At 48.6% G+C, this 24,859-nt stretch overlaps 1 protein-coding gene across 1 annotated transcript in view; it reads left to right on the plus strand.

The window, feature by feature from the left end:
• Positions 1-24,859, plus strand: part of PAPPA2 (pappalysin 2) — an 89,732-nt gene that overhangs the window by 28,258 nt on the left and 36,615 nt on the right. Inside the window, exons 4-13 of the mRNA XM_065649067.1 lie at positions 6,709-7,002; positions 7,738-7,930; positions 10,436-10,557; positions 12,335-12,827; positions 13,378-13,506; positions 15,225-15,316; positions 15,567-15,760; positions 16,952-17,089; positions 20,105-20,240; positions 20,464-20,683. Coding sequence (XP_065505139.1) covers positions 6,709-7,002; positions 7,738-7,930; positions 10,436-10,557; positions 12,335-12,827; positions 13,378-13,506; positions 15,225-15,316; positions 15,567-15,760; positions 16,952-17,089; positions 20,105-20,240; positions 20,464-20,683 — 2,011 coding nt within the window. The remainder of the gene's footprint in view (positions 1-6,708; positions 7,003-7,737; positions 7,931-10,435; positions 10,558-12,334; positions 12,828-13,377; positions 13,507-15,224; positions 15,317-15,566; positions 15,761-16,951; positions 17,090-20,104; positions 20,241-20,463; positions 20,684-24,859) is intronic.

Consider the following 24,859-nt stretch of genomic DNA (forward strand, 5'->3'; position numbering starts at 1 on the left):
ATGGTGAACTTCGCTTTGCAGCACGTAATGACAAAACAATAAGCCAAGACTGTCAGTGATTTCAGAGCCAAGACTCAAGATCTGAGCACTCCAGAGCTGACCAGACAGTAATCACAGACCACTTCTGAATCCAGCTGCAAATGTGAGGGTGACTATCAAATTAAATGATTTTTTTATAGCTTGGCTTACTACCTGCTGGAGGCAAGGTTCTCCTTGGCTTCAGTGAACTCAAGGCAGAACCTTTGGGTCATCAGTCCTGGCAGGCTACAAAGTAGTCAAAACGGCAACTGTTTCACTAGAATGTAAATGTACTGTGTATTTTCTCCTACTTCTGTGTCTCTTTTTCCTGCCTCTCCCTCCACCTCTTCAATTTTGGAATTTTTCTGGCAAAGCCCTTTATACTTTGCAGTCAAAACATCTAAAGTGTTTCTCAATAAGTAACTGGAAATAATTATTCCTGACACCTGCACAGCAGACCTAGACCTTCTGCTTTTACAAGTGCGTGATGTTCAACCCTTTAAAAGTTTTACACTGCTGTTAAAGATGTGTTTTAAAGTTCTTTTTTGCCAGCTTCCCTCCCTCAATGAGTTTCAGGACTGTTTTTTCAATAGTCTATTGCTACAGTTGCTTGTTGAGGAAGGCAAATCTCCATGAAATTTATTCCTTCAGCTTCCAGAAATCACTTCCAAGGCTCAGTTTGACAGTCATCTTACTACAGCAAGTGCTTCAGCCCCACGTGTTCCTCTCAAACCCCTCCCGATGGCTCACAAGAAATTGTACAGAAGGGTATTTGGGGTGACTAGTTTCATCAAAAGCTTGCATTTAGCTCCAGTGTCAGAGTTTGTGTCCAGCCAGGGACAGAAGAGGTGGCACCATCTGGAAATGTTGGATCATGGTTTGACCGCGGAGGTTCAAGGGGAAAGGGGTGTTGTCTTGGCTCTGGTGCCAGAGCTGTGAAGTATGAAGCTGGATCTCAACTTCTTTGAGGCTCTGGCACAGACTGAAGACTTTGGTTCAAGGCTGTCCTTAGTTTTGGGTTTAATGAGCTCGTGAGGCTGGGTGGTGGACTCTGTTCTCTGTAAACAGTAGGCCCCACCACATCATCAAGTGTTTTCTACTGCACACAACATATATTATTGTCCAGCATAGAAGAAACTTAGGACTGACCAGGTCATGAATATATGGTCTTTGTCAAAAACCCTTCGCAAGAGGCTACTGGAGAGTCTGAGTAGACGTGAAGGTAAAGCAGTGAGGAAAGGTCAAGGAAAACCTTGGGAGGACTGAATAGTAGCTTGAGGAAAAATTCCCAAGCTTTAAAAATCTACCAGTGACCAGGGATGGAGACAGACCCCTCTCTTGTGTAGAGACCTGTCTCCAAGAAGACAGACTCCTTCCCTTGCACTAAATCTTGCTAATCTCCTGTCTATCCTGACCTTAATATTTTAAGGTCAGCACGCAGGCCCTGCTCCCCCCATGTCACTGCCTGCTCCCATGGAGCAGAAATGCCATGCTGATTTTTCCCTACACAAGTTCAGACCCTCTCCTGCTTTGGTTTTCCTACTGAATCAAACAGGCTCTTTGAGCTTGACTCAACTTCTCCAAGAAGACAACCTGCCTTTTTGCTCCAGATACTCTTGGTCAGATTTTGTGTTCTGCTTGTTTCTCTGAACTGGACTTGCTTAGGTGTTTCAAGAGAATCACTGTGAGACTTTTTGTCTCCAACTGCATTCCCTTCTTCCGTCTCAACTCTTCCTCTCATCCCAAAGCTCACTAAACATACTGTTTCCAAATTGTTCTCCATTGTCTTCACCATTGCAGTTGGTCACGGCTGGAAGCAGGGCAAGGTCCTGGGGCTGGGAGGTTCCAAGAGATGTGTGAGTGAAGGTGGGGTTCACAACAGTGCTAATGGACCGGGCACCTTCTCTAGATGTTATTTTAACCTGCTGTCTGGACTCTAAACTCTTTAGAAACAATTCTTTCATGGCCCTTGAGTGTGTCTTTCAAGAGGGTCCTCCTCACCTTCTGGAAGTCTTCAGTAAATTGTTTTTTCATTCCCTTCTCTTCACCTATACTTGTTTGGGGCTACCAGAAATTAAGCGACTGTTCCTATACTGGTGACTCAGATTTATTGCTCTCCTCCAGATTTTTCCTGAGAAAATGTGAATTTCAGGCAGCCTCTCTGAAGGTTTAGAGATGGTTTACCATGTCAGAACAGTACTAATACCAACCAACAGCAACTAAACTTGTTGAAACGTAAGAGAGAATTACTGACTTGCAGAGGGTGAACTGGGCTATGACGGTTCTATAGGCAATATTTCAACTGCTGTGGAGCTCCTAGACAGGGATGACTTGCAGCTAGCTAGCAACAAAGGTGGAAGGTCTCAGGTCCGTTTGCACCACTCCCTCTAACCATACTGTCTCAGTCTTTCCACCATCATCACAGTGAGCTCCTCTCAAATTCAGAGTTCTTGCTTGGAGTCTGGAATGAATTTTCTGAGAACTTAGAAGTAAATCTTTTAAACTACAAAACAGAAGGAGTCAAAGAAGTCCTGTCCTGTGTAAAAAAAAAAAAAAAAAAAAAAAAAAAAAAAAAAAAACAAACCAAAAAAACTTAACTTTCCACAGTGCCTTGCCTCAAAACCCCTAAAAATGTAATAATGCAGATGCTTTAAACTTCATGTGTATCTGCATGTGAACTGTATTTGCATAAACATGGTCGAAAGGCAAGGGAATTGTGAATATTTGATGTTATAAATACTTTCTGTAGTTATATAAGCTGAGGCCAGCTCATATATCTGGCTGAGATCAGTGGATCCTGAAGGAGGGCCAGATGTTCCATCAAAGGTACCTTAAGCAACGGCCATCTTCCTGTCTGACTAACCGTCATGCGTTTGTTCCATTAATTGCTGTGACTCAGTGTTTGGGGAAGACTGGCCCGATGATACAGGTTCAGCTTTGTGGTTTGCTGTTTAAAGATCCTGTGCTTGCTCAAGCGTGTGTCCTCTGCTACAGTCCTGACCCAGGAACAGGTTGGCTTACTGGGGGCTGGCTTGAACCAGAGGTCTTCACCATTGCAGTTGGTCACGGCTGGAAGCAGGGCAAGGTCCTGGGGCTGGGAGGTTCCAAGAGATGTGTGAGTGAAGGTGGGGTTCACAACAGTGCTAATGGACCGGGCACCTCTTGTTCTTCGTGCAGAGTTGGGGCTTGTCTTTGGGGACATCACCAGCTCTGCAGCCTTAGCTGCTAGGTCTGGGCTGGAGGGAGATGCTGTTGTGGGGCCAGACCTGAAGCTTTTCAGCTGCTTGGCCTCAGTTGGGTGGGCAAGTCCATAGAAGACTCTTGTTCACCTGCCTTGGAGTGCTGGACCCTCTTGGTGTCACAGGGACATGATATTGAAGTTTTTAGTGTGGTTGTATAAATGTTGACCTTGGGGGCCTCCTTGGGCTGGTTCTCAGGCATGAAAGGGAGAGGTCACTTAAAGCCCAGCTTAGCCCATCTCTCAGGGCAGGAGGAGGGAGAGGGGAGAAGTTAAGCCTGATCTGCAGAGGAGACAGAGGGGAGGCTGGTCTTGTCGCGGTGTTATGAACACTTCCACATCTTGCCTTCACAGCCAGGACCCTGCAGAGGGGAAATACAACTTCCCAGTCCAAAGCTGGGAGCTCTCCCAGCTCATCAGGGAGCTGTAGGGACAGGGAATGGAGGGATGGGGATATTCTGGAAGCAAGGCAGTGTTCTCATGCTGTTTCTAATCCTGGCATTTAATTAGCTGTTAAAAAAAAAAAAAAAAAACCAAAAAAAAAAAACAAACAAAACCCAGAACAACGACAACAAAAACAAAACAAAAACAAGCAACACCCAAAACCCCACAAACAAACAAAACAACCCCCTAAAAATCACTGTCCTTTTGTGGAGTGTGGAGGAGGAATGCGATGGGGAAGCCAGCAGAGAGGAGGGAGGGACAGGGGTATCCCAGCCTTGGCATCCCTCCTCTGTGACACTTTTCTCCCTCCCTGTGCTGGAATCCCATTTATTCCCACATGGGAAGTGTTGAGTTTCTGCTGGAGGAGGCTACTTGGTCACAGGGCCTCCCGTGCCCCCAGTGCTCAGCCCCATTCCTCGTGGTTAGTGCCACAGGATGCGTGCAGGGCTCTCGCATCTCATTTATTTGTTTATGAGCGCTATTTTCTTTCCCCGTGCATACTCCTCTTTCCAGACCTTTGGGCAGGCAGCTCCCTGCCTGCTCAGGCTTGGGTTTGGCTGCAGAGATGCCTTTTCTTTCTGCTCTCTCTTCTCTCATGCCATGTTTTGACTAAAATGAGAAGCAGGAGTTTTTTATATGCCCACTGGGTTCTCCATCAACGGAATGCCCTTTGCTATCTATAGCATTTACAAGCCTGGTAACCGAGGGGCTTGCAAAAACACTAATTATTGACAGGACACAACATGAAGGTCCCAAAAGGATTTTTCCACCTTTGTACCTTTTTGTGGCCCATCTCCAGTCAACTAAATGGGCAAGGAATGACTGATGGGATGCAAAGTCCTCTGCTCTGGTATTTTTACAGCTGGAGAGAAAGTGAATGCAGCTACTTTGTGACCCATCCTTTGCCTTAAGCTGAGATGCCCTGGGCATAAGGTCTGCACTGTAGGGAAGAACAACAACAAATGTGAATTTTTAATTAAGAAATGGTGCACTTCACAGGTCAGTGGTGTCTCTCAGCCATTCCATGAGCCACACACACAGGATGCTCCATAGAAGATGACACCCTTATTTCTTCACCCACTTGCAACCCTGTTGGGCTTGAGAGAATTGCTCAAGGCATCTCTGAAGGCCCCTTTACAACCCTAAACCAGTGTTCCACCAGTGTGGTTCCATCAGAGGAGTCACGGTCTTGCTGGTGTCCTGCCAGGGACACAGTGATATGAAGAAAGCCCCGTTGGAAGGAATGCCCTGTACTTGAGGACATGAAGTTGTCCAGTAGCACACGGAGCTGATTCAGGAGCAGGTTTTGAGTGGTCTATGCTGTGGCTGGAGATGGGATCACATGGTGGCCCTCTGCCCGTTTTAACTTTGCTGGAGAGGGCAGCAATCAGCAGCAGAGATTCAGTAGCAGAGGCTCTGCTGTGAGGTAGCTGGCACAGTAAGTTCTCCAGGGCCCTGCAAAGGAGAGAAAGCTGTGCTGGACCCAACTATTCACTGTGCTGCCATCCAAGCTGCCTAGGCTAAAAGTAGTTGGGTAAAACCAGCCTCCCATCCCATGGAGGTATTGCCTGCAGCTTGCTTTTTGCCCCCTCGTCTTGCTGATATTCCCCAGCCCTTGTTCCTGCACCATAAGACAGCATGGAGAAGTGGATGGAGCAAGGAAATGAGAAGAAGAAAGGGGAGGAAATGGCCAGTGAAAAATCACAAAGCAGGGAGATAATTGCAGAGTTTTCCAAGAAATTTTTTGTTTGGGCAAAATAAAGAAATAAAAGGAGACCAGAGAAGAGCTGTAAGTTTTGTTCTTGGGCATCGTCTGTGGACAGCTTCTCAGCAGACGTGGCACAAAGTTGTTGGTACAGGGTGTGACATCCCAGGTCAGGAGCTGGAGATGCTGGCAGCGAGCAAAGGGAAGGCTCTGCTCCACCTGGCTTTCCTCAGCATCATTGATCCTTGCTTTTCCCATTGCAGGCAGGTGGGCAGGAGAGGAAAAGGACCTTGTCCCGCAGCTCACGGGCAGCTTAAGGCAGGGTCAGGGTCCCATCCAGCTCTGGGAAGTTTCTGGTGGACTTGGTCCGTACCCATGTTCCAGCATATTTGACAGTTGAACCTGCACTAAACTGGCTTGGAGATGATCTGCCTCATTGTGCCCCCTTGAGTCAATGGGTTGGGGTGCCACAGGGAAGAGGTGTAGGACTCTGAGTGGAGGGGTTCTGGCCTGGTTCGCTTGGAGCACCTTGCCCACACAAACCTTTTTGAAGGAGGAGAAGAGATCTTCACGAGCTCTGTTTTGGAAAATCCCACTCCAAAATACACAGTGAATTTGAGCCAGGTTTGTGGTATAGGTTTTAGTGGATTGCAACAGCACCTCATATGAGTTTAAATTTACTCCTTAGGGTCTGGTTTGGTGGGTGAAGCAGCAGACCCTTGATGCTGTCTCAGTAGCAGCTGGAGGCAGCGTGTTTGGATCTTTGTACGGACTTGTGCTGAAGGTGGCTTCTAGTTGGCACAGCCAAATGTTTTTCAGGAATTTGGTCAGCACCTTGTCCTCCTCTCCTGCCATGTGGATTCATGTGCTTCAGCCACCTATCTAGGCTAGGGAAGGTCTTCTCTGGTATAAAAACTTATCCCTGTAAACCCACAATGTGTCTCAGTTTGGCACCCTGGCTCCAAACCTCACTTTCAGTTGGAAGTGTGAACCAAAGCAGACACTGAATTATAAACATGCAAAAAGATACAGGGGGAAATGGTAGCTGAAATGATTGAAGATGTTGAGGAGAGTGGTGTGATCAGAAGAGGAAGAAATAGCACACGCCTCATTCCACTGCAAGAGGGCAGAGGAGATCTCTTCCTGTCATACAAGAGGGTGAATACGTCCATCTTCAGGTCTCCATCTGGCACCTCATTTGTGACCTGGAAGCACGAGATGAATTTTGTCTAGTACAGGTGAGTGACAGCACCTACCTACTCCCTCTTTCTCTGGATGACGTTCTCTGCACTTGCAATTCCAGGCGGAGTTGTCCTCAACCCTGCTTATTACGGTATGCATGGCCACACCAACACCATGATCCACGAAGTGGGCCATGTCCTGGGGCTGTACCACGTCTTTAAGGGAGTGAGCGAGCGGGAATCTTGTGACGATCCCTGCAGGGAGACAACTCCATCCATGGAGACGGGCGACCTCTGTGCCGACACTGCCCCCACCCCAAAGAGCAAATTCTGTCGGGATCCAGACCCCACCAATGACACCTGTGGCCAGATGTATTTCACGGGAACGCCCTTCAACAACTACATGAGTTACACAGGTGAGTGGTTGTTCTTAGAAAAGGGATCACCTTCCCTGGAAACTTGGGTTTCTCTCCCTTCTGCCTCCACCAATATTCTCTTCCCTCATTCTGCACCTGATGCAGTCCCTCCTGGTACATTGGGATGTTGCAGCCTGTGCTTGCAGAGCTTCTTGGCCCCTTTCTTGCTGCAGGTTGTTTTCATCTCTCCCTCCCTGACGGTCTGTCCTTGGACACGCATCTAGTCCCTTCTTATCTGCATGGTGGTGTGCCTTTGTTCTTCAGTCTGGAAGGAACTTTATTATTGCTATTATTTATTATTATTACTACTACTGCTACTACTGTTATAATTCTGGACCTTTGAGTTGAGCCCTTTTAGCTTGGTTTCCAAAGGCAGCCCAGGAGGACCAAAGCCTAAAGAGCAATTCTGTCCCTCCCTGCTGACCTACTGCAAGTCCCATGAGGATGGTGGCACTGCCCAGGCCTTAGAGCTGGGGGGAGCTTATGTTGAGGCCACAAGGAGTTCTGGAGCTGCAGTGGCAAGTGCAGGGCTGTTGACCTGCTGAGGCAGTGCCATCTTGTGGCTTTGGGGACACATGACAGCAGAGAGTCCTGACAGGAGAGCCACCACATGCTGGTGTCTCCCAGGTCTCCCCAGAGGTCCCCAAAAGAGAGTTTGGAGATCAAGAAGGGTGCACATTGCCGTGCCCCGATGACCGGTCCCTGCCACCCTCAGCCTGACCTCTCTCCACCCAGATGATGACTGCACCAACACCTTCACTCCCAACCAAGTGGCCCGGATGCATTGCTACCTGGACTTGGTCTACCAGCGCTGGGGCCAGAGCAAGAAGCCCACGCCCATCCCCATCCCACCCATGGTCACGAGACAGACGTGGGACTCTCTCAGCATCTACTGGCTGCCACCTATCAGCGGCGTCATCCATGAGAGGTGAGGGATCTGCTGTTGCCGTGGGCTTGGGCTTTCACAGGAGCCTGCTAGAAGGGACAAGGGACCCTTTGTGGTGCAGGACTCCCCATCTCCTTCCCCCTTGGTCACCTCCAGCAGAGCCGGGGTTCTGTGACAGCCCTGCTGGCATGTGGGCTCTCCTGCAAGCCTTCTGCTGTCGGGGTGCCGGGGGGAGAAGCCAAAGAGTGTCGGGGAAGTAATGCCAATTCTTAAACCCCAGAGTGAAATCACAGAATGAAAAATGAGCTTCATTTAGCACTTATTGTATAAAATAGCTATTTACCAGGAGGAAATGCAACCTTGTGGTTAAGGCAGGGAGCTCAGACCGCAAGAGCTGGGTTTTGTTCCCAGCGCTGTCACGGACTCATGGTGTAACTAACTGGGGGTAAGTCAGGAAACTTTTTGAGCTGGAGAAACAAGGTTGAGGAACCAGAGTTATTTGGCTGATGAGCAGTGCATGGTCCTGAGCACCGCGTGGCTGTCCTTCTCCCCAATGCTAAGAGTCATTGAGACCTGGACACACCACCAATGCCTCTATTCAGTAGCTCCTCTTACTAAAACATTTTGGTTTCCTCTAGGTTTTAGGTCTATGCTTTTAACAGGGGACTCAAAGCGCACATTAAAGAGCTCTTGAACTTGTTTTAAAGCTGCTTCACAAAGCTGTCTCTTGCAATTAAAAGAAAAATGCTGTTGGAGGGCATCTGGGACACTTTTGGGTCAGTGTTTGCTGCCTTTTCAAAGAACTGGTGCTCTCCATGAAGGGTCTTTGGCCTGGGGATAAGAACATATGCCTGTTACCCACCCAGGCATGAGAGCCTCTGAGTGCTGGGTGGCCTCAAGTCATCCAGACAAACTGCTTTGGTGGGGAATGGAGTGGTTTAGGAGCAAAAAACCATGGGTCTATAAGGCAGGTGCTGGGTCTTTGTATCCATCCCCAGCTCTTGCTCATAACCAGGTTAGGAACTGGTCCAGGGGTAAGGGTCCTGCATCCCCTGAGATGAACTGGTCAAGGAAAGGGGCTGAGGCTGGACCTTATCTCTTTCCTGGAGAACACAGTGGGACCCCCTTTCATGGACATTATTGTGACCCTTTTGTATTACAGTAGTGTTGAGACCCAAAACCTGACTCTGGGGTTTAGCAGAGATGGACCCAATTGTGCCCACCTAACTGCAGAGGCATCGCCATGGGAAGTCACAGAATCACAAAATGTTAGGGATTGGAAGGGACCTCAAAAGCTCATCCAGTGCAATCCCCCTGCTGGAGCAGGAACACCCAGTTAAGGCTACATAGGAAGGTGTCCAGGCGGGTTTTGAATGTCTGCAGAGAAGGAGACTCCACAACCCCCCTGGGCAGCCTGTTCCAGTGTTCCGTCACCCTCACTGAGAAGAAGTTTCTTCTCAAATTTAAGTGGAACCTCTTGTGTTCCAGTTTGAACCCATTACCCCTTGTCTTACTGTTGGTTGTTACCGAGAAGAGCCTGGCTCCATCCTTGTGACACCCACCCTTTATATATTTATAAACACTAATGAGGTCTCCCCTCGGTCTCCTCTTCTCCAGCTCCAGAGCCCCAGCTCCTCAGCCTTTCCTCACACGGGAGATGCTCCACTCCCTTCAGCATCTTCGTGGCTGCGCTGGACTCTCTGCAGCAGTTCCCTGTCCTGCTGGAACTGAGGGGCCCACAACTGGACACAATATTCCAGATGAGGTCTCACCAGGGCAGAGCAGAGGGGCAGGAGAACCTCTCTGACCTACTGACCACCCCCCTTCTAATCCCCTCCAGGTCCCATTGGCCTTCTTGGCCACAAGGGCCCAGTGCTGGCTCATGGTCACCCTGCTGTCCCCCAGGACCCCCAGGTCCCTTTCCCCTACACTGCTCTCTAATAGGTCATTTCCCCAACCTATACTGGAACCCGGAGTTGTTCCTACCCAGATAAAAGACTCTGCACTTTCCCTTGTTATTTCATTAAATTTTTCCCTGCCCAACTCTCCAGCCCGTCCAGATCTCTCTGGATGGCAGCACAGCCCTCTGGCGTGTCAGCCACTCCTCCCAGCTTGGTGTCATCAGCAAACTTGCTGATAGTACACTCAATTCCCTTATCCAAGTCATTGAATATATTGAATAATACTGGTCCCAGTACTGATCCTTGAGGCACTCCACTAGATACAGGCCTCCAACCAGACTCGGCTCCATTGAAGTGCTGAAGTCTGTTTGCTCTGCTTTGTGGGTAGGGAACAGACCATTCAATGGTTCATCCAAGATTACCCAGAGAACACGTAGAAGAGGAGAGATTAAACCCAGCTTGTTCCACAGACACTCTCGTTTTCTTATCTTTGAAGCTTATTCCAAGCAGGTTGAGATGCCCAGAGGCTTCTTGATTGCTTAGCTTTGCTTTTCCAACTTCCCATCTGATCCTGCCTGGATAAACATGGATGGAAAATTAACTGATTGTGATGAGACAGGCCAATGCCTTTGTCTTCTGTCTGCAGGGAGCAGGACACGCTCTGTGATGACTGTGCGGAGGACGGCACCTTCCGCCAGTACGTGCACGAGGCCTCTTCCCCCCGGGTCTGCGATTCCTCCGGCTACTGGACCCCAGAAGAAGCAGAAGGTAAATATCTCTCTCTTTCCCTGGCTGTAAATCCCCCAGAGAGAGAGAGGAGATCCTGCTGGGAAATGAAAAAGATGATTTGTTTTGTTTTTTTTCTTTTAGTGAGTGACTTGTCTCCTTTTTCGGGAGGCTTTTTAGGGCAGGAGGGACTTCTAGGTGCCCAGGAGATAACTGCCAGCTGGCTTTGGGCAAACACCCCAATATTAACCCCAGTCATTGCCCAGAAATGCGTTAATGAGAGATACTGGTCAAAGGAAGGGGCATTTCACTGAAGTAGAAGTCTGACAACATAGATGTTGGGCTGTATGTAGTGGACATGCTGCTGTTGAACCACGTGGAGACAGAGGCTCTGTTAGTTCTGTGCATCTGCATGTTCGAGCCACTGAAGTCAACTGAGGGTGGCTGCTGAGAAAGTGCAGTCCGGGCATTATTACAGCTTTGAGATGTAGCCCACGCTTTGACAAGAGGAGTGTCGGGATGTAGCTGAGATTGTGTGTCTGAAAACTCTTAAAGTGCGTCTTGCTAGTGTTGCAAGTTGAGGGTGGGGGGGAAAGTAAAGTTAAAGAAACAGTCTAATTTGTGCTCATTCAGTGATACCAAACAAATCAACACTTAGCTCAGTTGTGGTTAATGGTTCCCGTTTCCCTCGCCTGTCTGATTCACTGGCAAATTAAAACTGCTGCTGGAATTATTGGATATTGCTTTCTCCTATGCATGAACTGCAATTATCACAAGTCCCTGTTTGCTCTGGTATAAAAGGTTTTATATTTTTGGGGAGACTGATATTTAACAGATGAAAGCTTTGAATTGGTGCTGGGTCCTGAGAAATGCTGCCAGTGGTTGATGAAAACAAGGGTGTTTCAACTCCAGGATGATGAACTCAAGTGATGCTTTCTGAGAGTGAAATCCCAACCCCACGTTTCTCTTGCTGAGTGCTAATCCATCAGCAGGAGAGGCAGGCTGGGCATCTGAGGTCAGTGTGGGCACCGTCCTGGTGCAGGAAGAGCCATCCAGAGCTGCTTCCCTGGCTTGTCTTGGACCTGGTCCCTTCCTAACTGTGACCTGTTCCAGCATGTGCCTCTGAAAAGCTTCGGTCTCTGTTCGGCCTATGTTCAAACCTATGGAGCCACAGGGACTTGGCATTCAGGTGCCTTTGGCAAGCCTTTAGTGCCCATGACACTACAGAGCAAGCTTTGCGTCCCCCAGCTGTATCCAGGCTGTCTCTAGAGCTGTTGGTGGCACTGTGACCAGCTGCAGTGTTGACACTTTTGCCCCTCTTTCTTAAAGGACTGTGGGACACAAGGCTTGGCAGATGTGGTGCTTGTATGTCTAGCCAGGAGCTGGGAGACTAGTGGTGCTTATTGCTTTCTAGGATGTTAGGGCAGATGCCACCATCTCTGCATGCATCTATCGTAGAATAGTTTAGGTTGGAAGAGACCTTCAAAGCTCATCTAGTCCAACCCCTGCCATGAGCAGGGACATCTTCACCCAGCTCAGGTTGCTCAGAGCCCCATCCAGCCTGGCCTGGGACATTTCCTGGAATGGGGCATCCACCACCTCTCTATGGTTGGTACCCATCTATGAGTGCCTCTCTATGCAAATCTGCCCACCTATGGGTACCTGCCATCTATGGTAGATCCACCATGGGTATCTACCACCTCTCTATGGGTGGTACCACGTCCATGGTGTACTGCAGGGAGGATTGCTTGTCTGGGTCCCCTATGAGGTCAATTGTCCCCTGGTTCTCATCACCATCATCTTCATCCCTCCTGCCCAGGGCCCCCGGATGTGGATCAGCCCTGTGAGCCCAGCCTGCAGGCCTGGAGTCCGGAGCTCCACCTGTACCACATGAACATGACGGTGCCATGTCCCCAGCCAGACGGCTGCATCCTGGAGCTACGCTTCCTGCACCCTGTCTACCCCGATTCCCTCACCCTCTGGACCACATACCTCTCCACGGGCTCTCCCAAGGTGCTGTCCGACATCGAAGTCTTGACAGAGCAGGGAGAGTCAATCCATCTGGGCCCCCTGGACACCTTTTGTGATGTCCCCTTTACCGTGAAGCTCAACATCCCTAAAAAGGTGTCCGGAGTCAAAATTTACACCTTTGACGAGAGGATGGAGATAGACACGGCCTTGCTGACCTCCATGCCCCACAGCTCTCTCTGCTCCTCCTGCAAGCTGATCCAGTACAGAGTATTCCGTGACCCCCCCTTTGCAAACGGGTCCCCTGTCACCCCGGCACAGGCACATCGGCAGTTCATCGACATGTGAGTGACGGGGCTGCTCTGTCGCAGGCTGAGTGGGTGGCTGGGGCAGTTTTGATGGACCTTCTCAGGTCCTGCCCTTGAATCCCTGGATGGTTTTGCTTGTGTTTTGTGGTTTTTTTTCCCCCCCACGGGATTTACCGTATTCAGTGCCACAAGCAGATGCCCTATTCAGCATCCAGGAAGCTTGTTGCAGAGCCATTGTGCTAGCACAACCCTTGCCTAGGAGCCCAGGCTAACTCTGAGGAGCTCATTAAACCCAGCAACATTTTCCCCGTCAACACGACTAGTAAAATGATCATTCAAGTTAATGTAGCCAGCTCCCCAGCTCAGACCCGAGGGAAATAAGTGGCAGGCCCCTCTGCATGACCTGGCAGAGACCCTCTTCCCACAGTCCCTGCCTCTGGCAGTTTAGAGTATGAAAATATGTGTCAAGCTGTGGTGCCGCCCGGGCACAAACATGTGATTTCTATAGCTGTGGTGAGCAAATCTGTTGCAGATGTCTGGGTTGTTCTCCTCCTGCTGTTTGGTCAAGTCCTCTCTGTTCTTGCAGGGATGTCATGCCTGGGCAGGTGTACCGCTACCAGGTGCAGGCAGTCTCTGGGACAACCTCAGGAGAACCCTCCCCACCGCTTGTCCACGTCCACGGAGCGCCCTACTGCGGGGATGGGAAGGTGACCACGTAAGTCAAGAAACCCAAGCTCTCAACTGAGGTTCTAGAAACTCAAGGGACTTGTAGATTAAAATAAAATTTTAAAAACAAAACCAAACCAAAACAAACAGAAAACAAACCCAAAACCACACACACACACACACACAAATAACAAAACACACACAAAAAACTAATGTGCCCTTCAATTTATCAGCAAGACCTCTCTTTACTTTTTGGTAATGAAGAATGTGGCCTCTAAGTCATGTTTTAATCCTGAAATGTTCTGAAGTACAAGAATCGAACTCTGCCCTATTTCGGAACAAAGATATGTTTTCAGTCTTTCAGTTTCATCTAGTTCATGTACATCTTAACAAAAACTCTGTCAAGAATGAGTTTGAGAGCATTTGGGATGGACTCTGGCAAGCTGAGCAGAAGGCTCTAAACATAGTGTTAGAAACAAGGAGTCATCTGCAAAGGTCATGATCTTGGAGTAAGAAGTAGGACACCAACTGAGAAGTGTGAAGCAGAGGTTTGCTTGCAGTTCTCTGCTTCTGTCCACAGTTATTTCTAGAGTATAATTTTTAGCAAGTGAAGAGAGTATAGTGTGAGTGAAGGATGATGAAAATGGACAGAAATGTTTTACACTGAGAGTGGTGAGAGCCTGGCCCAGGTTGGCCAGAGAGGTGGTAGATGCCCCATCCCTGGAGACATCCCAGGCCAGGCTGGATGGGGCTCTGAACAACATAATCTAGTTGAAGATGTCCCTGCTCATGGCAGGGGGTCGGACTGGGTGAGCTTTGAAGGTCCCTTCCAACCCAAACTATGGGTGGTTGTTGTTTTTTGGTTGGTGTTTTCTGTTTGGGTTTTTTTGTTTTGTTTGGGGGGGTTTTTTTGTTGTTTTGTTTGTTTTTGGTTTTTTGTTTGTGGGTTTTTTTTCCTTTCACTGTTCCCTTAAACTCTTATCACACCGTTTTGTCCTTTGTTTCCTGATTCTCCTCCCTGTCCCACCCGGGGAAGGGTGACCAGAGCAGCACGTGGGTTTAGTTGTTGGCTGCGGCGGGGTGGGGAAGGTTGAGCTGGGACTAAACGATACCAGAGGTCCAACCTGAACATCTTGTGTGTGCAGCCGGGAGAAGACTCCGGGGAGGCCTTATTGCAGCCTTTCCGTACTTAAAAGGGGCCAATAAAAAAGACGGAGACAGACTTTTTAGCAGGACTGTTGTGACAGGACAAGGAGTCTTAAACTAAAGGAGGGGAGATTCAGGCTAGATATAAGGAAAAAAAAAAAAATTACGATCAGGGTGGTGAAACACTGGCCCAGGTTGCCGAGAGAGGTGGTGGATGCCTCATCCCTCGAGACATCCCAGGCCAGGCTGGTTCACCTGCTCCATCTGGGGCTAATTATGCCAATTTTCCATATTTTTTAGCTTTTTCAGACTTTAACTTCCAGGTTACTCAGATGCTTGGTTCTCTACTTCCTGCACTGCATATGGCTTAATTTTCTCCTATGGTTCTGGCTTCAGCCCTTATAAGAAAGTCACAGTACAGTCATGCCTTCTCCCTTATGCTGTATTTTCAACCTCTTTTTATCATATGGCAAGATACGGTGTTTTCTTTCCTCTACCGTATTCCACATGTGGTTCTTCCTCTTCTCCCTGCTTCTGTGAAAATGGAACCACTCATAACTGGGCAGATCCACAGGAGTGTTGGGTCAAGGGTGATGTTAACACATCTATCTGTCCTCTTAGGAGCCTGGAGGAGGAGTGTGATGATGGGGACTTGCTGGATGGAGATGGCTGTTCCAGGAAGTGTAAAAAGGAAAAAGGCTTCAACTGTGTTGGTGAGTTCAAATGGATTGAGACAGCCTTTTTAGGCAGGAGTCAAAACTGTATGTTATTCACGCTGCTTTTCAAAGCACGGGGTGATGCACCTCATCACAGCAAAATGTGGATCTGCAGCTGGAGTGATCCATAGAGCTTGTCAGGTGGTGGGAAATCCCAGGGCTAAATGGCCAGCAAACCTCTGGGACAGGAGGAGATGTTTGTGCCCGGAGCCTGGTTTGTAACAGGTCATCCCTGGTGTTCTTGCAGGGGAACCAAGCCTGTGCTACGTGCACGATGGGGACGGTGTGTGTGAGCCCTTCGAGAAGATGAGCAGCGTCCTGGACTGTGGTCCCTACACACCTGATGGATACGTGGATCTGTGGGCAGCGAAAGCCTACGCCTCCCATCAGGATGCAAAGTCCTGCCCTGCTGCCTTGGCCACTGGAGAGCCTGTCGTGAAGGTGAGTGAAGGCATGGCCAAAAAAAAGGCTTTTTTAGAAAAGCCCATGCAGTAAAGCTGAGGAAGTCACTGCTGCAAGAGTGTCCTGAGGTAAAACCAAAATCTTCAGAGCAGCTCTGGAATTGTTCATTGATTACTATCTTCCCATGCCAGTAGAAGACCTGGGCATTTCTCATATCTCTCTTACAGTAAGCTCTAAGCCCAGGAACTGCTATACACGGAAGGGTGTTTCATCAAGGCAAGGAACATCTCCCCTGACCATGCAGTTTGCTAAACAGTGACCACCACTGTACTACCAGCCAAAATGCACAGCTTTAAGTTTGTGAGTAGTCCCACTGTCCATTAAAAAAAAAAAAATCCCATAAATCTAATACCGTATAAGGTCAGGGCCAGAAAGTATAAAATCACACACCTATCAGCATCTGTGCTGCTTTCAAACTGTCTGATCTGAAGCCAAGGAAAAGATCAATGGGAGAATTCCCATCTTTTATATGGGCTTTGGAGTAGGGCCTGGAGGTCTAGGATGGGATTTCACCTGATATTGGTGTTAGTGGGATGTGTGTATATTCTTTCCCAGCATGCTGAAGAAGGGCGAGAAATGTGCAGAAATGTCATGCTTAGCCCTTTATACGTACATTTCTATTGACCTGATATGAGGAACAATCCTCTTGAGACCTACAGCATGATCAGATTGCCTAGGTGTACATGTTCAACGAGATGCCTTGTGCTCAGGTGTCTGCTTCGCTAGAACAACACATGTATCTCTCAGGTCTTGCCCCTCAGTTCTATGGGGATGTCTGGGGTACCACAGGGCATTGAATGGCACAGAAAATGGGCATTTGGGCAAATTAATCCCACTTTTGGATCTCAACAGCCCAGCCAAAATCAGGAGGCTGTGGTCTTCCCTACCATCTCACAGCTTGGCTCGTTGTTTCTTACTCAGCCCCACAGACACCATGGGTTGCTTAAACAGCATATCTGCAGCACCTTAAAATGGCAAAGGCCTCCTGTGCACTTGTGTGGGTGGTGACATGTCACTCCTGCCTAGAAACCCACATCCTAATTGTCTTCATGCTAGGAACCACCTTGGGATCCTTCTGAATGTTTGCTGAGTCTTCCTCAAGGTTCTGTAGGTGCTGTTTCTTTCACTTACCTTGCTGCTTTCTGGGTGAAAATAAATCTCTCCTTTCAGGTCTGTAAATCCCAACTTCATGATGTGCCGAAGGACCTTTCTCTGGCTGCTTGGTTCCCCTGTGCTCCCAGCCAAGATAACGCTCAGGATCCAGATGAGGCGAGGATGCCCTTGGGTGATGAAGGAGTTTGGCTCAAGGTAAGTGAGGATGTGTGGTCAGGCGCAGAAAGATTTGCTTGTCTTTGCCCCAGCATTTAGACAAATACCCATCCTTTTCCATCTTGTCAGAGCTACAGCAGTCTTAAAACCCACTCGGGTAGGACTTGATGTCCTACCAAACTCTTCACAAACCCCAAATGCCTTTGGGCAGGTCTTGCCCCATTCCAGTCCTGAACAGCAAACCCATCCTGGGGCAGGTTGCCAGGAGAAGAGCTGTGCCTGAAACTAGGAGCCCTGTGCCATTACACCTGCGAAGGGCGGGCACAAGTTGGGTTTAAAGTCCTCGTTGCCTCCGTTCCCCATGGTTGTGAAGAGCAACAGAAGGTACCTGGAGATATTCTGCCACCCTGAGAGGTCCTGAGCACTCCAGGTTGCTGCTGAGAACCCCGAGCTGTAACATGCAGGACCTCCTGCCACCGGTGACTAGACCAAAAGAGACACTTCTGTGCCCAAGATGCTGGTCCTACAGCCTGCTGGGGGCCCAGGGGCTGCCTTTGGGAGGATGCCCATCATCATGGGGGTGGCTGAGGGAGCCTGGAGGGTCCAACATCTCTGTCCCAGCAGGGCGGAGGAGAGCTGAGGGTTAGGCCAAAGCAATTTTTACAGTGTTGATTTTTTTCTCTTTTTTTTTTTTTTTTTGACCACAGCCATGGTTTATAGGTTTTGTGGCTGGTGCCTGATATTACTGGGAAGCTGGGATCTGCCATGCTGCTGCTTCTGCAGTTTGAGGGGCACCTTGCTCTGCTTTGCTTGAGGTCGTGTAGGGAGGACCTCTCCCCAAGGCGCTCGTGTGACTTGGTGAATAGTCAAACCCGAATCAATAAACTTTGCTATTGCCTCTGAGGTCCCCTGTCTTTCCAAAGAACTCCCTCTAACAGCTTTCCCCCCCTCCTTCTTCCTTGTCTGTGTGCTCACAACCTACTTTCCAGCTTCAGTCTCTGGCCATGACATATGTGCCTCCTTTCTTCCTTTGCTGGTGAGAAAGCAGCCGTCTCCCCGTCTGCCCTACCTAGATGAAAGCTGGCTTCCCACTTCTCAGCAGGGGTTAAAGTGTGTTCCAGTTTTATTGGAGCTTGTGGTCAGTTCTCTTCCTCTACGCATGTTTATATTAAAGACTTTCATTACTGGTTCTCCATGCTCTCTTTAGGAGTGCTATTATTTTCCTCCCATAAAATTATTTATGGACTAGTAATAAATATGCTGTTTTTTCTTTTTTTCTTTTTTTCCCTCTTTTTAATAGAGTTGGCCTGATTGGTAACATATTGGGTTAGGAAAGACAGCTTCTTGTTGACAGTTACAGCCTCCTGCCTGTACAGGACCGGTGCTGTTCATGCACATGGGTACCCACGTGTGCATGGTGTTTGGCCACCACCTTCCATGGCTGTTTTAAAGCCATTACACCTGTGTCACCCAGGTTAGAGCCACACCACAAAACTCATTGGGTGGTAGGAATCGCTTCCTACAGTGTTTCTCAAGAGGTGGCACCAATGAGCAAGGGAAAGGCTGGGTCATGCTGTGAATGGGCTGGGGACAAGAGGGGCGGTTGTCTGTCCCACCTGAGGATGTGTCTGCCATGCACCTTAGGTCTGTCTGCAGGTGGGAATTGTTATGATTTGCAGATCTCTGGCCATGCTTTTTTCTCAGTTTCTAACACATTCAATGAGGAGAGAAATCAAAATCGCTTGTAAGCAAGTCAGGATGTATAACATGCAGGGAATTAAACAGAAAGCGGGAATGGGAGAAAAATTAAGATGATAGCCTGCTGTGGCCAGGCACATAATATATAATTAAAAAAAAAAAAATGGGCTATTAGTTAAGTCAGCTGCTGTTGATCTAACTTGGGACCAGTGTCCTTCACCTCCAGGTAGATGTAGGAAGGGCAAAACTAAACCCTCCACCTTAAGCTGTGCAGTCCAGGGAAAGCCTCACCTGACATCTCCAGCCATCTCACCTCCCCTGAGGAACCGTCAGAGCTGCTTGGAGGAGCAGGCAGCAGGTGCTTGGTTTAAAATTGGCTGGTTCCTTGGGGCTTCGCAGCTACCGCTGTGTCCTGGAGGGCTCCTTGGAGCAGGCTGTGAGCAACGCCTGGTGTGGCACCAAGCACCCCGGGGCTGGGCTGCCATCACAAATGGGGTGCTTGTCCCTTCTGCTCCCGCAGTCTGCTCCTTGGGCTGTGCTCAGCCAGCCAGGACTCGTCCTCCTGCAAAATACACCTTCGCCTTGTGTTTCTGGGCTCCCTCAACAAAAACACTCCATAGGATGCATCTTGATCAAAACACATCCCAGCGCTGGGTGGGGGGCACCAGGGTGGGGGAGAAAAACATTTCTATCCTCTTACTTCCAAAGAACAACACCTGCCCTGCCATGATTGATGCTGTGGGTTTTTCCTGTAGCCTTTGGGGCTGCAGACAAGTGGGGAGCTGTCGGCTCTCCCCGCAGGCAGGGCTTCATCCCACAAATCTGTCCGCGCGTTGGCTGAGGGACAGTTTGCAGTCACTCTGGGCACTGGAGACATTATTTGTGGATTCTGGATTTTTTTTTTTTTTTAATGGAAATATTTGGGTGGCAGGACAGGTAGCTGTGATTTCTGGGTGCCTCGCTATCCTGGCTGGCACCGTGCAGGGTGGGAGTCGGAGCCTGGTGAAGGGAGGGCAGGAAAGGGGTTAGCCAGGTCTCGAGCAGGTGTTGCTCAATTTTTTTAAGAGCAGCAGATGTGGAAGCTGGGAAGATGCTGTGAATTTATGGCAAGGCAGGACTGATACACATGGGGAAGACTAGTGAAAGGAAGAAGGGGAACTGGGAAGGAAAGGGTTGTTCCTGCAGCCTTCCCTCTTCTCTTCCCACCCATGTGCTGCCCTGCACATCTGCAGTCTCCAGTCCCCTCACCCTGCTCCCTCCTGATGATCCCTGTTTCTCTCCCTCTTGCATGTGCGGGATCAGAAAGGCTGTATTTGACACGCACGCTCTCAGGGTCTCTCTTGCCCTCCTGCCCAGGTGTGCTTTGAGAGACCTGTGGTGGCCACGTCCCTCCTGGTCTTCCTGGCTTCTGACGGCACCATCCCCAGCAACCAGCGCAAGTCGAGGGTGACCGTCCAGCTGAGTGATGTAGAGGGGCTGAACCACTCTTTGGGTGAGCATCCCGTGGGCTGTGGCACCAGTCTGTGCTGTCCCGACAGGGACACCCACCATTGCTTAGTTGGGTGCTGGTGTCCCCTGTCCCTCCCCTTGCAGCATCTTCTGCTTCCTAAGCTTGTCTGTTGGGACGTGTGGAGGAGCAGAAGAGGTAAATCAAAAGCAGATTAAAATATCCTTGGAGCTGAGCTAGCGGCATCCATCTTCGCCCCATTTCGCAGGGATACACGAGCTGTCGTGCCAGCACAACCCACTTGTCATCAATGTCACCCATGGCCGGGAGGACCCATCTCCCTGGGCTGCTTCGGTGCTGCTCAACTTCTCCTCCCCGCTCGTGGGCATCGCAGCCGTGGCCTTGCGGACCTCAGCTCAGTCAGGCTCTTCTGACCTCACCACCTGCCTCCTGCGACACGAGGAGGGACAAGGCCACCAGCACTACAGGTACGGTCTCCTCGGGGCACGTACTGATGGGTACCCAGAGCCCCTGTATATTCTGGGGCTTTGTGCTTCAGTCCTGGAGTTTTTTGGTTTTCTGGGGGTTTTTTTGTTTGTGTTTTGGGGTTTTTTTGGGGTGGTGGTGTTGTTGTTGGGTTTTTTTGTTTTGTGTTTTTTGTGTGTGTGTGGTTTTTTGTTTTGTGTTGGTTTTGTTGTTGTTGGGTTTTTTTGGTGTGTGTTTTTTTGGTTTTGGGGTTTTTGTGTTTTGGGTTTTTTTGGGAGTTTTTTCTTTTTTTTGTTTTTTTGTGTTTGGGTTTTTTTGGTGTGTTTTTTTTTGTTTTGTTTGGGTTTTTTTGTGGGGTTTTTTTGTGGCTTTGGATTTTTTTGTGGGTTTTTTTGTGTGCGTGTTTTTTTGTGTGTTTGGTTTTTTTTTTTCTGTTCACTGTGTGTTTCTTGCCTATTCTCAGGTGGCTTTTGAGGTGCTGTTGGAAAATCCAGTGTAAATAGCCTTTGCTTATCTCGCTGCAGGGGAGGCAGGAAAATAGGTTTTGTGCGTGGCCTGTGCATCTGCACAGAACTGCATTAAAGGACCATTCCCTGGTGGGAAAACCAAGCTCTCTCTGCTAAAGGAGTTATCACTGAGGGTTACTGCTGAAGCCAAAATGTAGACTTTTTCTGCACGTGCTTTATAAGCTCAGCCTCCATCCATCCATCCCAGGCTTTCCCACACTGCAGGAGATGGGGATGAAGCTTCCCTGGTTCCCTGAGTCTCCTCTTCCTCCTCCCCAAGTCTCATGCTGCCCTCGTCATAACTCGGTGATAACAAGAATAGTGGCAACAGCACTTTAATTTATTGATGTCTGGCACCCACAGGCATCTGCCTGTCTTTACAGAGCAGCAAATGCGAGGCAGCGTTTGCAGAGTTGTGCTGGCAAAGGGATGGGGAGGGATTGTTGTCCAAGATACACTAAATAAAGAAGGCAGAAAGAGTATATTGATTTTTGGGTCCAAACTTTGCTGGAGCTGCAGGGGTGTTAGGAGCGAAGGGCTTTGGCTGGGGTCATCACATTGCTGCTACTGTCATTTTTCTTCTGCTGATGGTCCTGGATGGACGGACATCCCCAATAATGAATGAGCATGCGTGTGTTTGTCTAAAAGCTTGTGGGATCGTGGTACAAGTGATTTATGTCAAGCTCTGGAAGCCATGAATATCCTGCAGTTGCTTTTTACTTTTTTTTTTTTAAGTGCATGTGTGATTTACACAGAAACATAAATCTTATTGAGTCAGCATATAAATATTATTCTCAGCCTTACATTAAAGGATCAGCGTCCACCTGAAATGCAATCTGTTTCCTCCGGGTAGCCCTTACAGCTATGTACACACGGGCTTCTAAGACCCCAGCCAACTGATGTGGTTTTTTAACATAATTTTGCGTTCTCGTCGCTTGAGAGCTTCCCCCTCCCCCTCAGAAGTGCCTGCAAGGAGGAACAGACTGACCAGACGCAGCCGATGGATGCGGAGAAGCTCATATAGGGACAAATAGAGAGGAAAATAGACGTGTTTCTTCCTCTTTAAAGTTTTTAAAGTTTCATTATAGCTGAAGCACGAGCCAGTTCCCGTGTTGCCAGCTGTGTGCCGTACCCTTCGCCTGGGCACGGCAGGATCATAGGATCATAATTTTGGTTGGAAAAGGCCTTTTAAGATCGACTTCTCCTCTTGCTGCCGTCCTGTGGGTTCCCCGTGGCCTCGGCTTCGCTGCAGAATGCTGAATCGCAGGTTAATACACGTGCCCTTTGCAAACGCTTGAAGTAAATCAGATCCCCAGAGTTTTCGAAGGAGGAAATGCTATTTATAGTATTGCTTTTCTGGACAAAAGGCTTCAATATTTAGAAGGGGGTTAGGCTTACAGTTTCCAGTAGTCTCAGTAACAGTAAAGGATCTGCTTCTGTTAAGTCAGGAAACATTGAAGCACCCCCTCCTTATTATATGTCTTTAAATCTGTTTCATTGCCAAAACAGAAGTATTTTTTTATTTTTAAGGGCTAATAATCCATTTCATATAAGGCAAGTGGAGTCTTGGGGGGGGAAAAAATATCCAGGAATATAAAATCTTAAGAAGTTTAGAGACACTCAACTGTAAAAGATCACAGAAGATCTGTTATTCCTGTAAGGAACTGAATTAACTGCACGCACCCACCCTCGTATATACAGTATGTGCATGTGCTTTCCTAAAATAGCCCAAGAAAGAGACAGTAACAAAAGCAACAGAGAAACGAGGTTTCCTGACTTTGGTCTAGAAATGCTCATTGCCAAAATAATAAATATGCGACAGCTTGGTATTTCTGCAGCATCTTTCATCTTGAAAGATCTCAAAGTGCTTTGCAGGCTGGGGAAAACAAAGAGATCATGTTTTTGCTGATGAGATGCAAGCATCTCCAGGTTGGGATGCAGCAGGCGTCTGATGCTAGAAAAGTATATCTTTTATTTGAAAAAAAAGTCGTCTTCTGGTTTCGGACCCTCTTGAGGCACTGAGGGTTGGAAGAACAGTTGCAGACCAAGGCAGCGTGGTGTCCCCCATCACACCTCGCTCCCAGTGCCAGAACCCCTCTCTACCATCTCTGCCAGCAAATCAGGCCTTTTCTTTGCTTTCTATACCAAATCGCAACCTGATGGGGTCAAGCAGAAATCAGACTTCTAGCGAGTTTTCACCCCAGAAACTCAAACTATTCTGCTTTCATCCTTCGTATTTTAAAACTGAGCCACAGTGCCTCCTGTTTATCTTGGTCCAGGCTATATACTGAACCGGGGGAACATTGTTCATTTCCTCCATTGTGTTTATTTTTAGCTTTAAAAAAAATTTTATGTTAGCATATGCTGGGAAATGCCTTGGCAAGTTAACAGGAAAGGTGCTAGAAAATGCAGTCTGCATTGTGTTTTTATTTCCTCTGTGAGTGGCCTCCTCTGGTCCCCCAAAAGTGGGTTTAGTGCATCAAGAAGTGTCTGGTTTGCATCCCGTTCATACGGCAAGTAGGTGTCAGGGAAAGAAAATCAGATGGAGGGAGGGGCTTGTTTACATATTTTCAATTGTTAAATTTTATTCAGCAAAGAGAGGAGGGTCATTCCCCAATCAGGTTTTATTTTGTTTCTTTCTTCCAGGGGCCAAATTTATGCAGGATCAATTTATGAACTGCATCTGTGCTGGTGTGAAAATTTGTGGGGACCCTGGGTAGAGATGCTGGTGTTTCATAGAATCACAGAACAGTTTGGGTTGGAAGGCACCTTCAAAGCTCATCCAGTGCCCCCCCTGCCATGAGCAGGGACATCTGCACCAGCTCAGGTTGCTCAGAGCCCTGTCCAGCCTGGCCTGGGATGTCTCCAGGGATGGTTCAGCCACCACCTCTCTGGGCAACCTGGGCCAGGCTCTCACCACCCTCATGAGCAACAATTTCTTACTGATGTCTGGCCTCAATCTCCCCTCCTTTAGTCTAAAACCATCACCCCTTGTCCTATCCTTTCTGTCCCTCTGGCCTAGGGTGCTCTATAGTTTTGGACCATACACAAAGTAGATGGACCCTTGTATTGGGACCTCAAGATCACCCCTGATGGGCTGAAACATGCTCAGGTCAAGATATACCTCCATCCCCACTCTGTCGTCTTGTGTGCATAGCCAACACACGTTGTATACCATGAGGACAGCATATGTTGCCTGGACATCTCTTCCCTGTCGCTCCCAGGTGCAGCATAAGGCACATCAGAGCAGGTTGTGTCTATACTGCACCATACACATCCTCTCCCCATGGCCTAGAGGAAACAAGCTCTCAAGAACCGAGCCTAGGATCCTTATCACCACCCTTCCTAGGGCATGGTCTTATCTCAGCCTTTGGCTCTGCCCTGGAGACCTATCAAGGTGCTTCTTCTCTGGCAGCAAAGCTTGTTGACTTGTGGTGTTCCTCTTGTGTGTCCCTGACTGGCTGATGGACAATAGTGGCCAAGGCTCTCCTGTAGAACTTGATCATTCATTTCAACTGGTGGCTTCACTGTCCAGCTGGAAGATGGCAATGGGAACACTTGAAAGTGCCAGGACCATTTTCATGGGCTGCCCCGTTCCATTTGCTCTCTGCAGCCTAGTCAGCTTCTTCAATTTAATGCTTTATATGGGCTTTTTTTAGGATGCTCAAGGCT

This window comes from Caloenas nicobarica, chromosome 20, assembly GCF_036013445.1.
Source record: "Caloenas nicobarica isolate bCalNic1 chromosome 20, bCalNic1.hap1, whole genome shotgun sequence".
In the NCBI taxonomy this organism is placed as follows: Eukaryota; Metazoa; Chordata; class Aves; order Columbiformes; family Columbidae; genus Caloenas; species Caloenas nicobarica.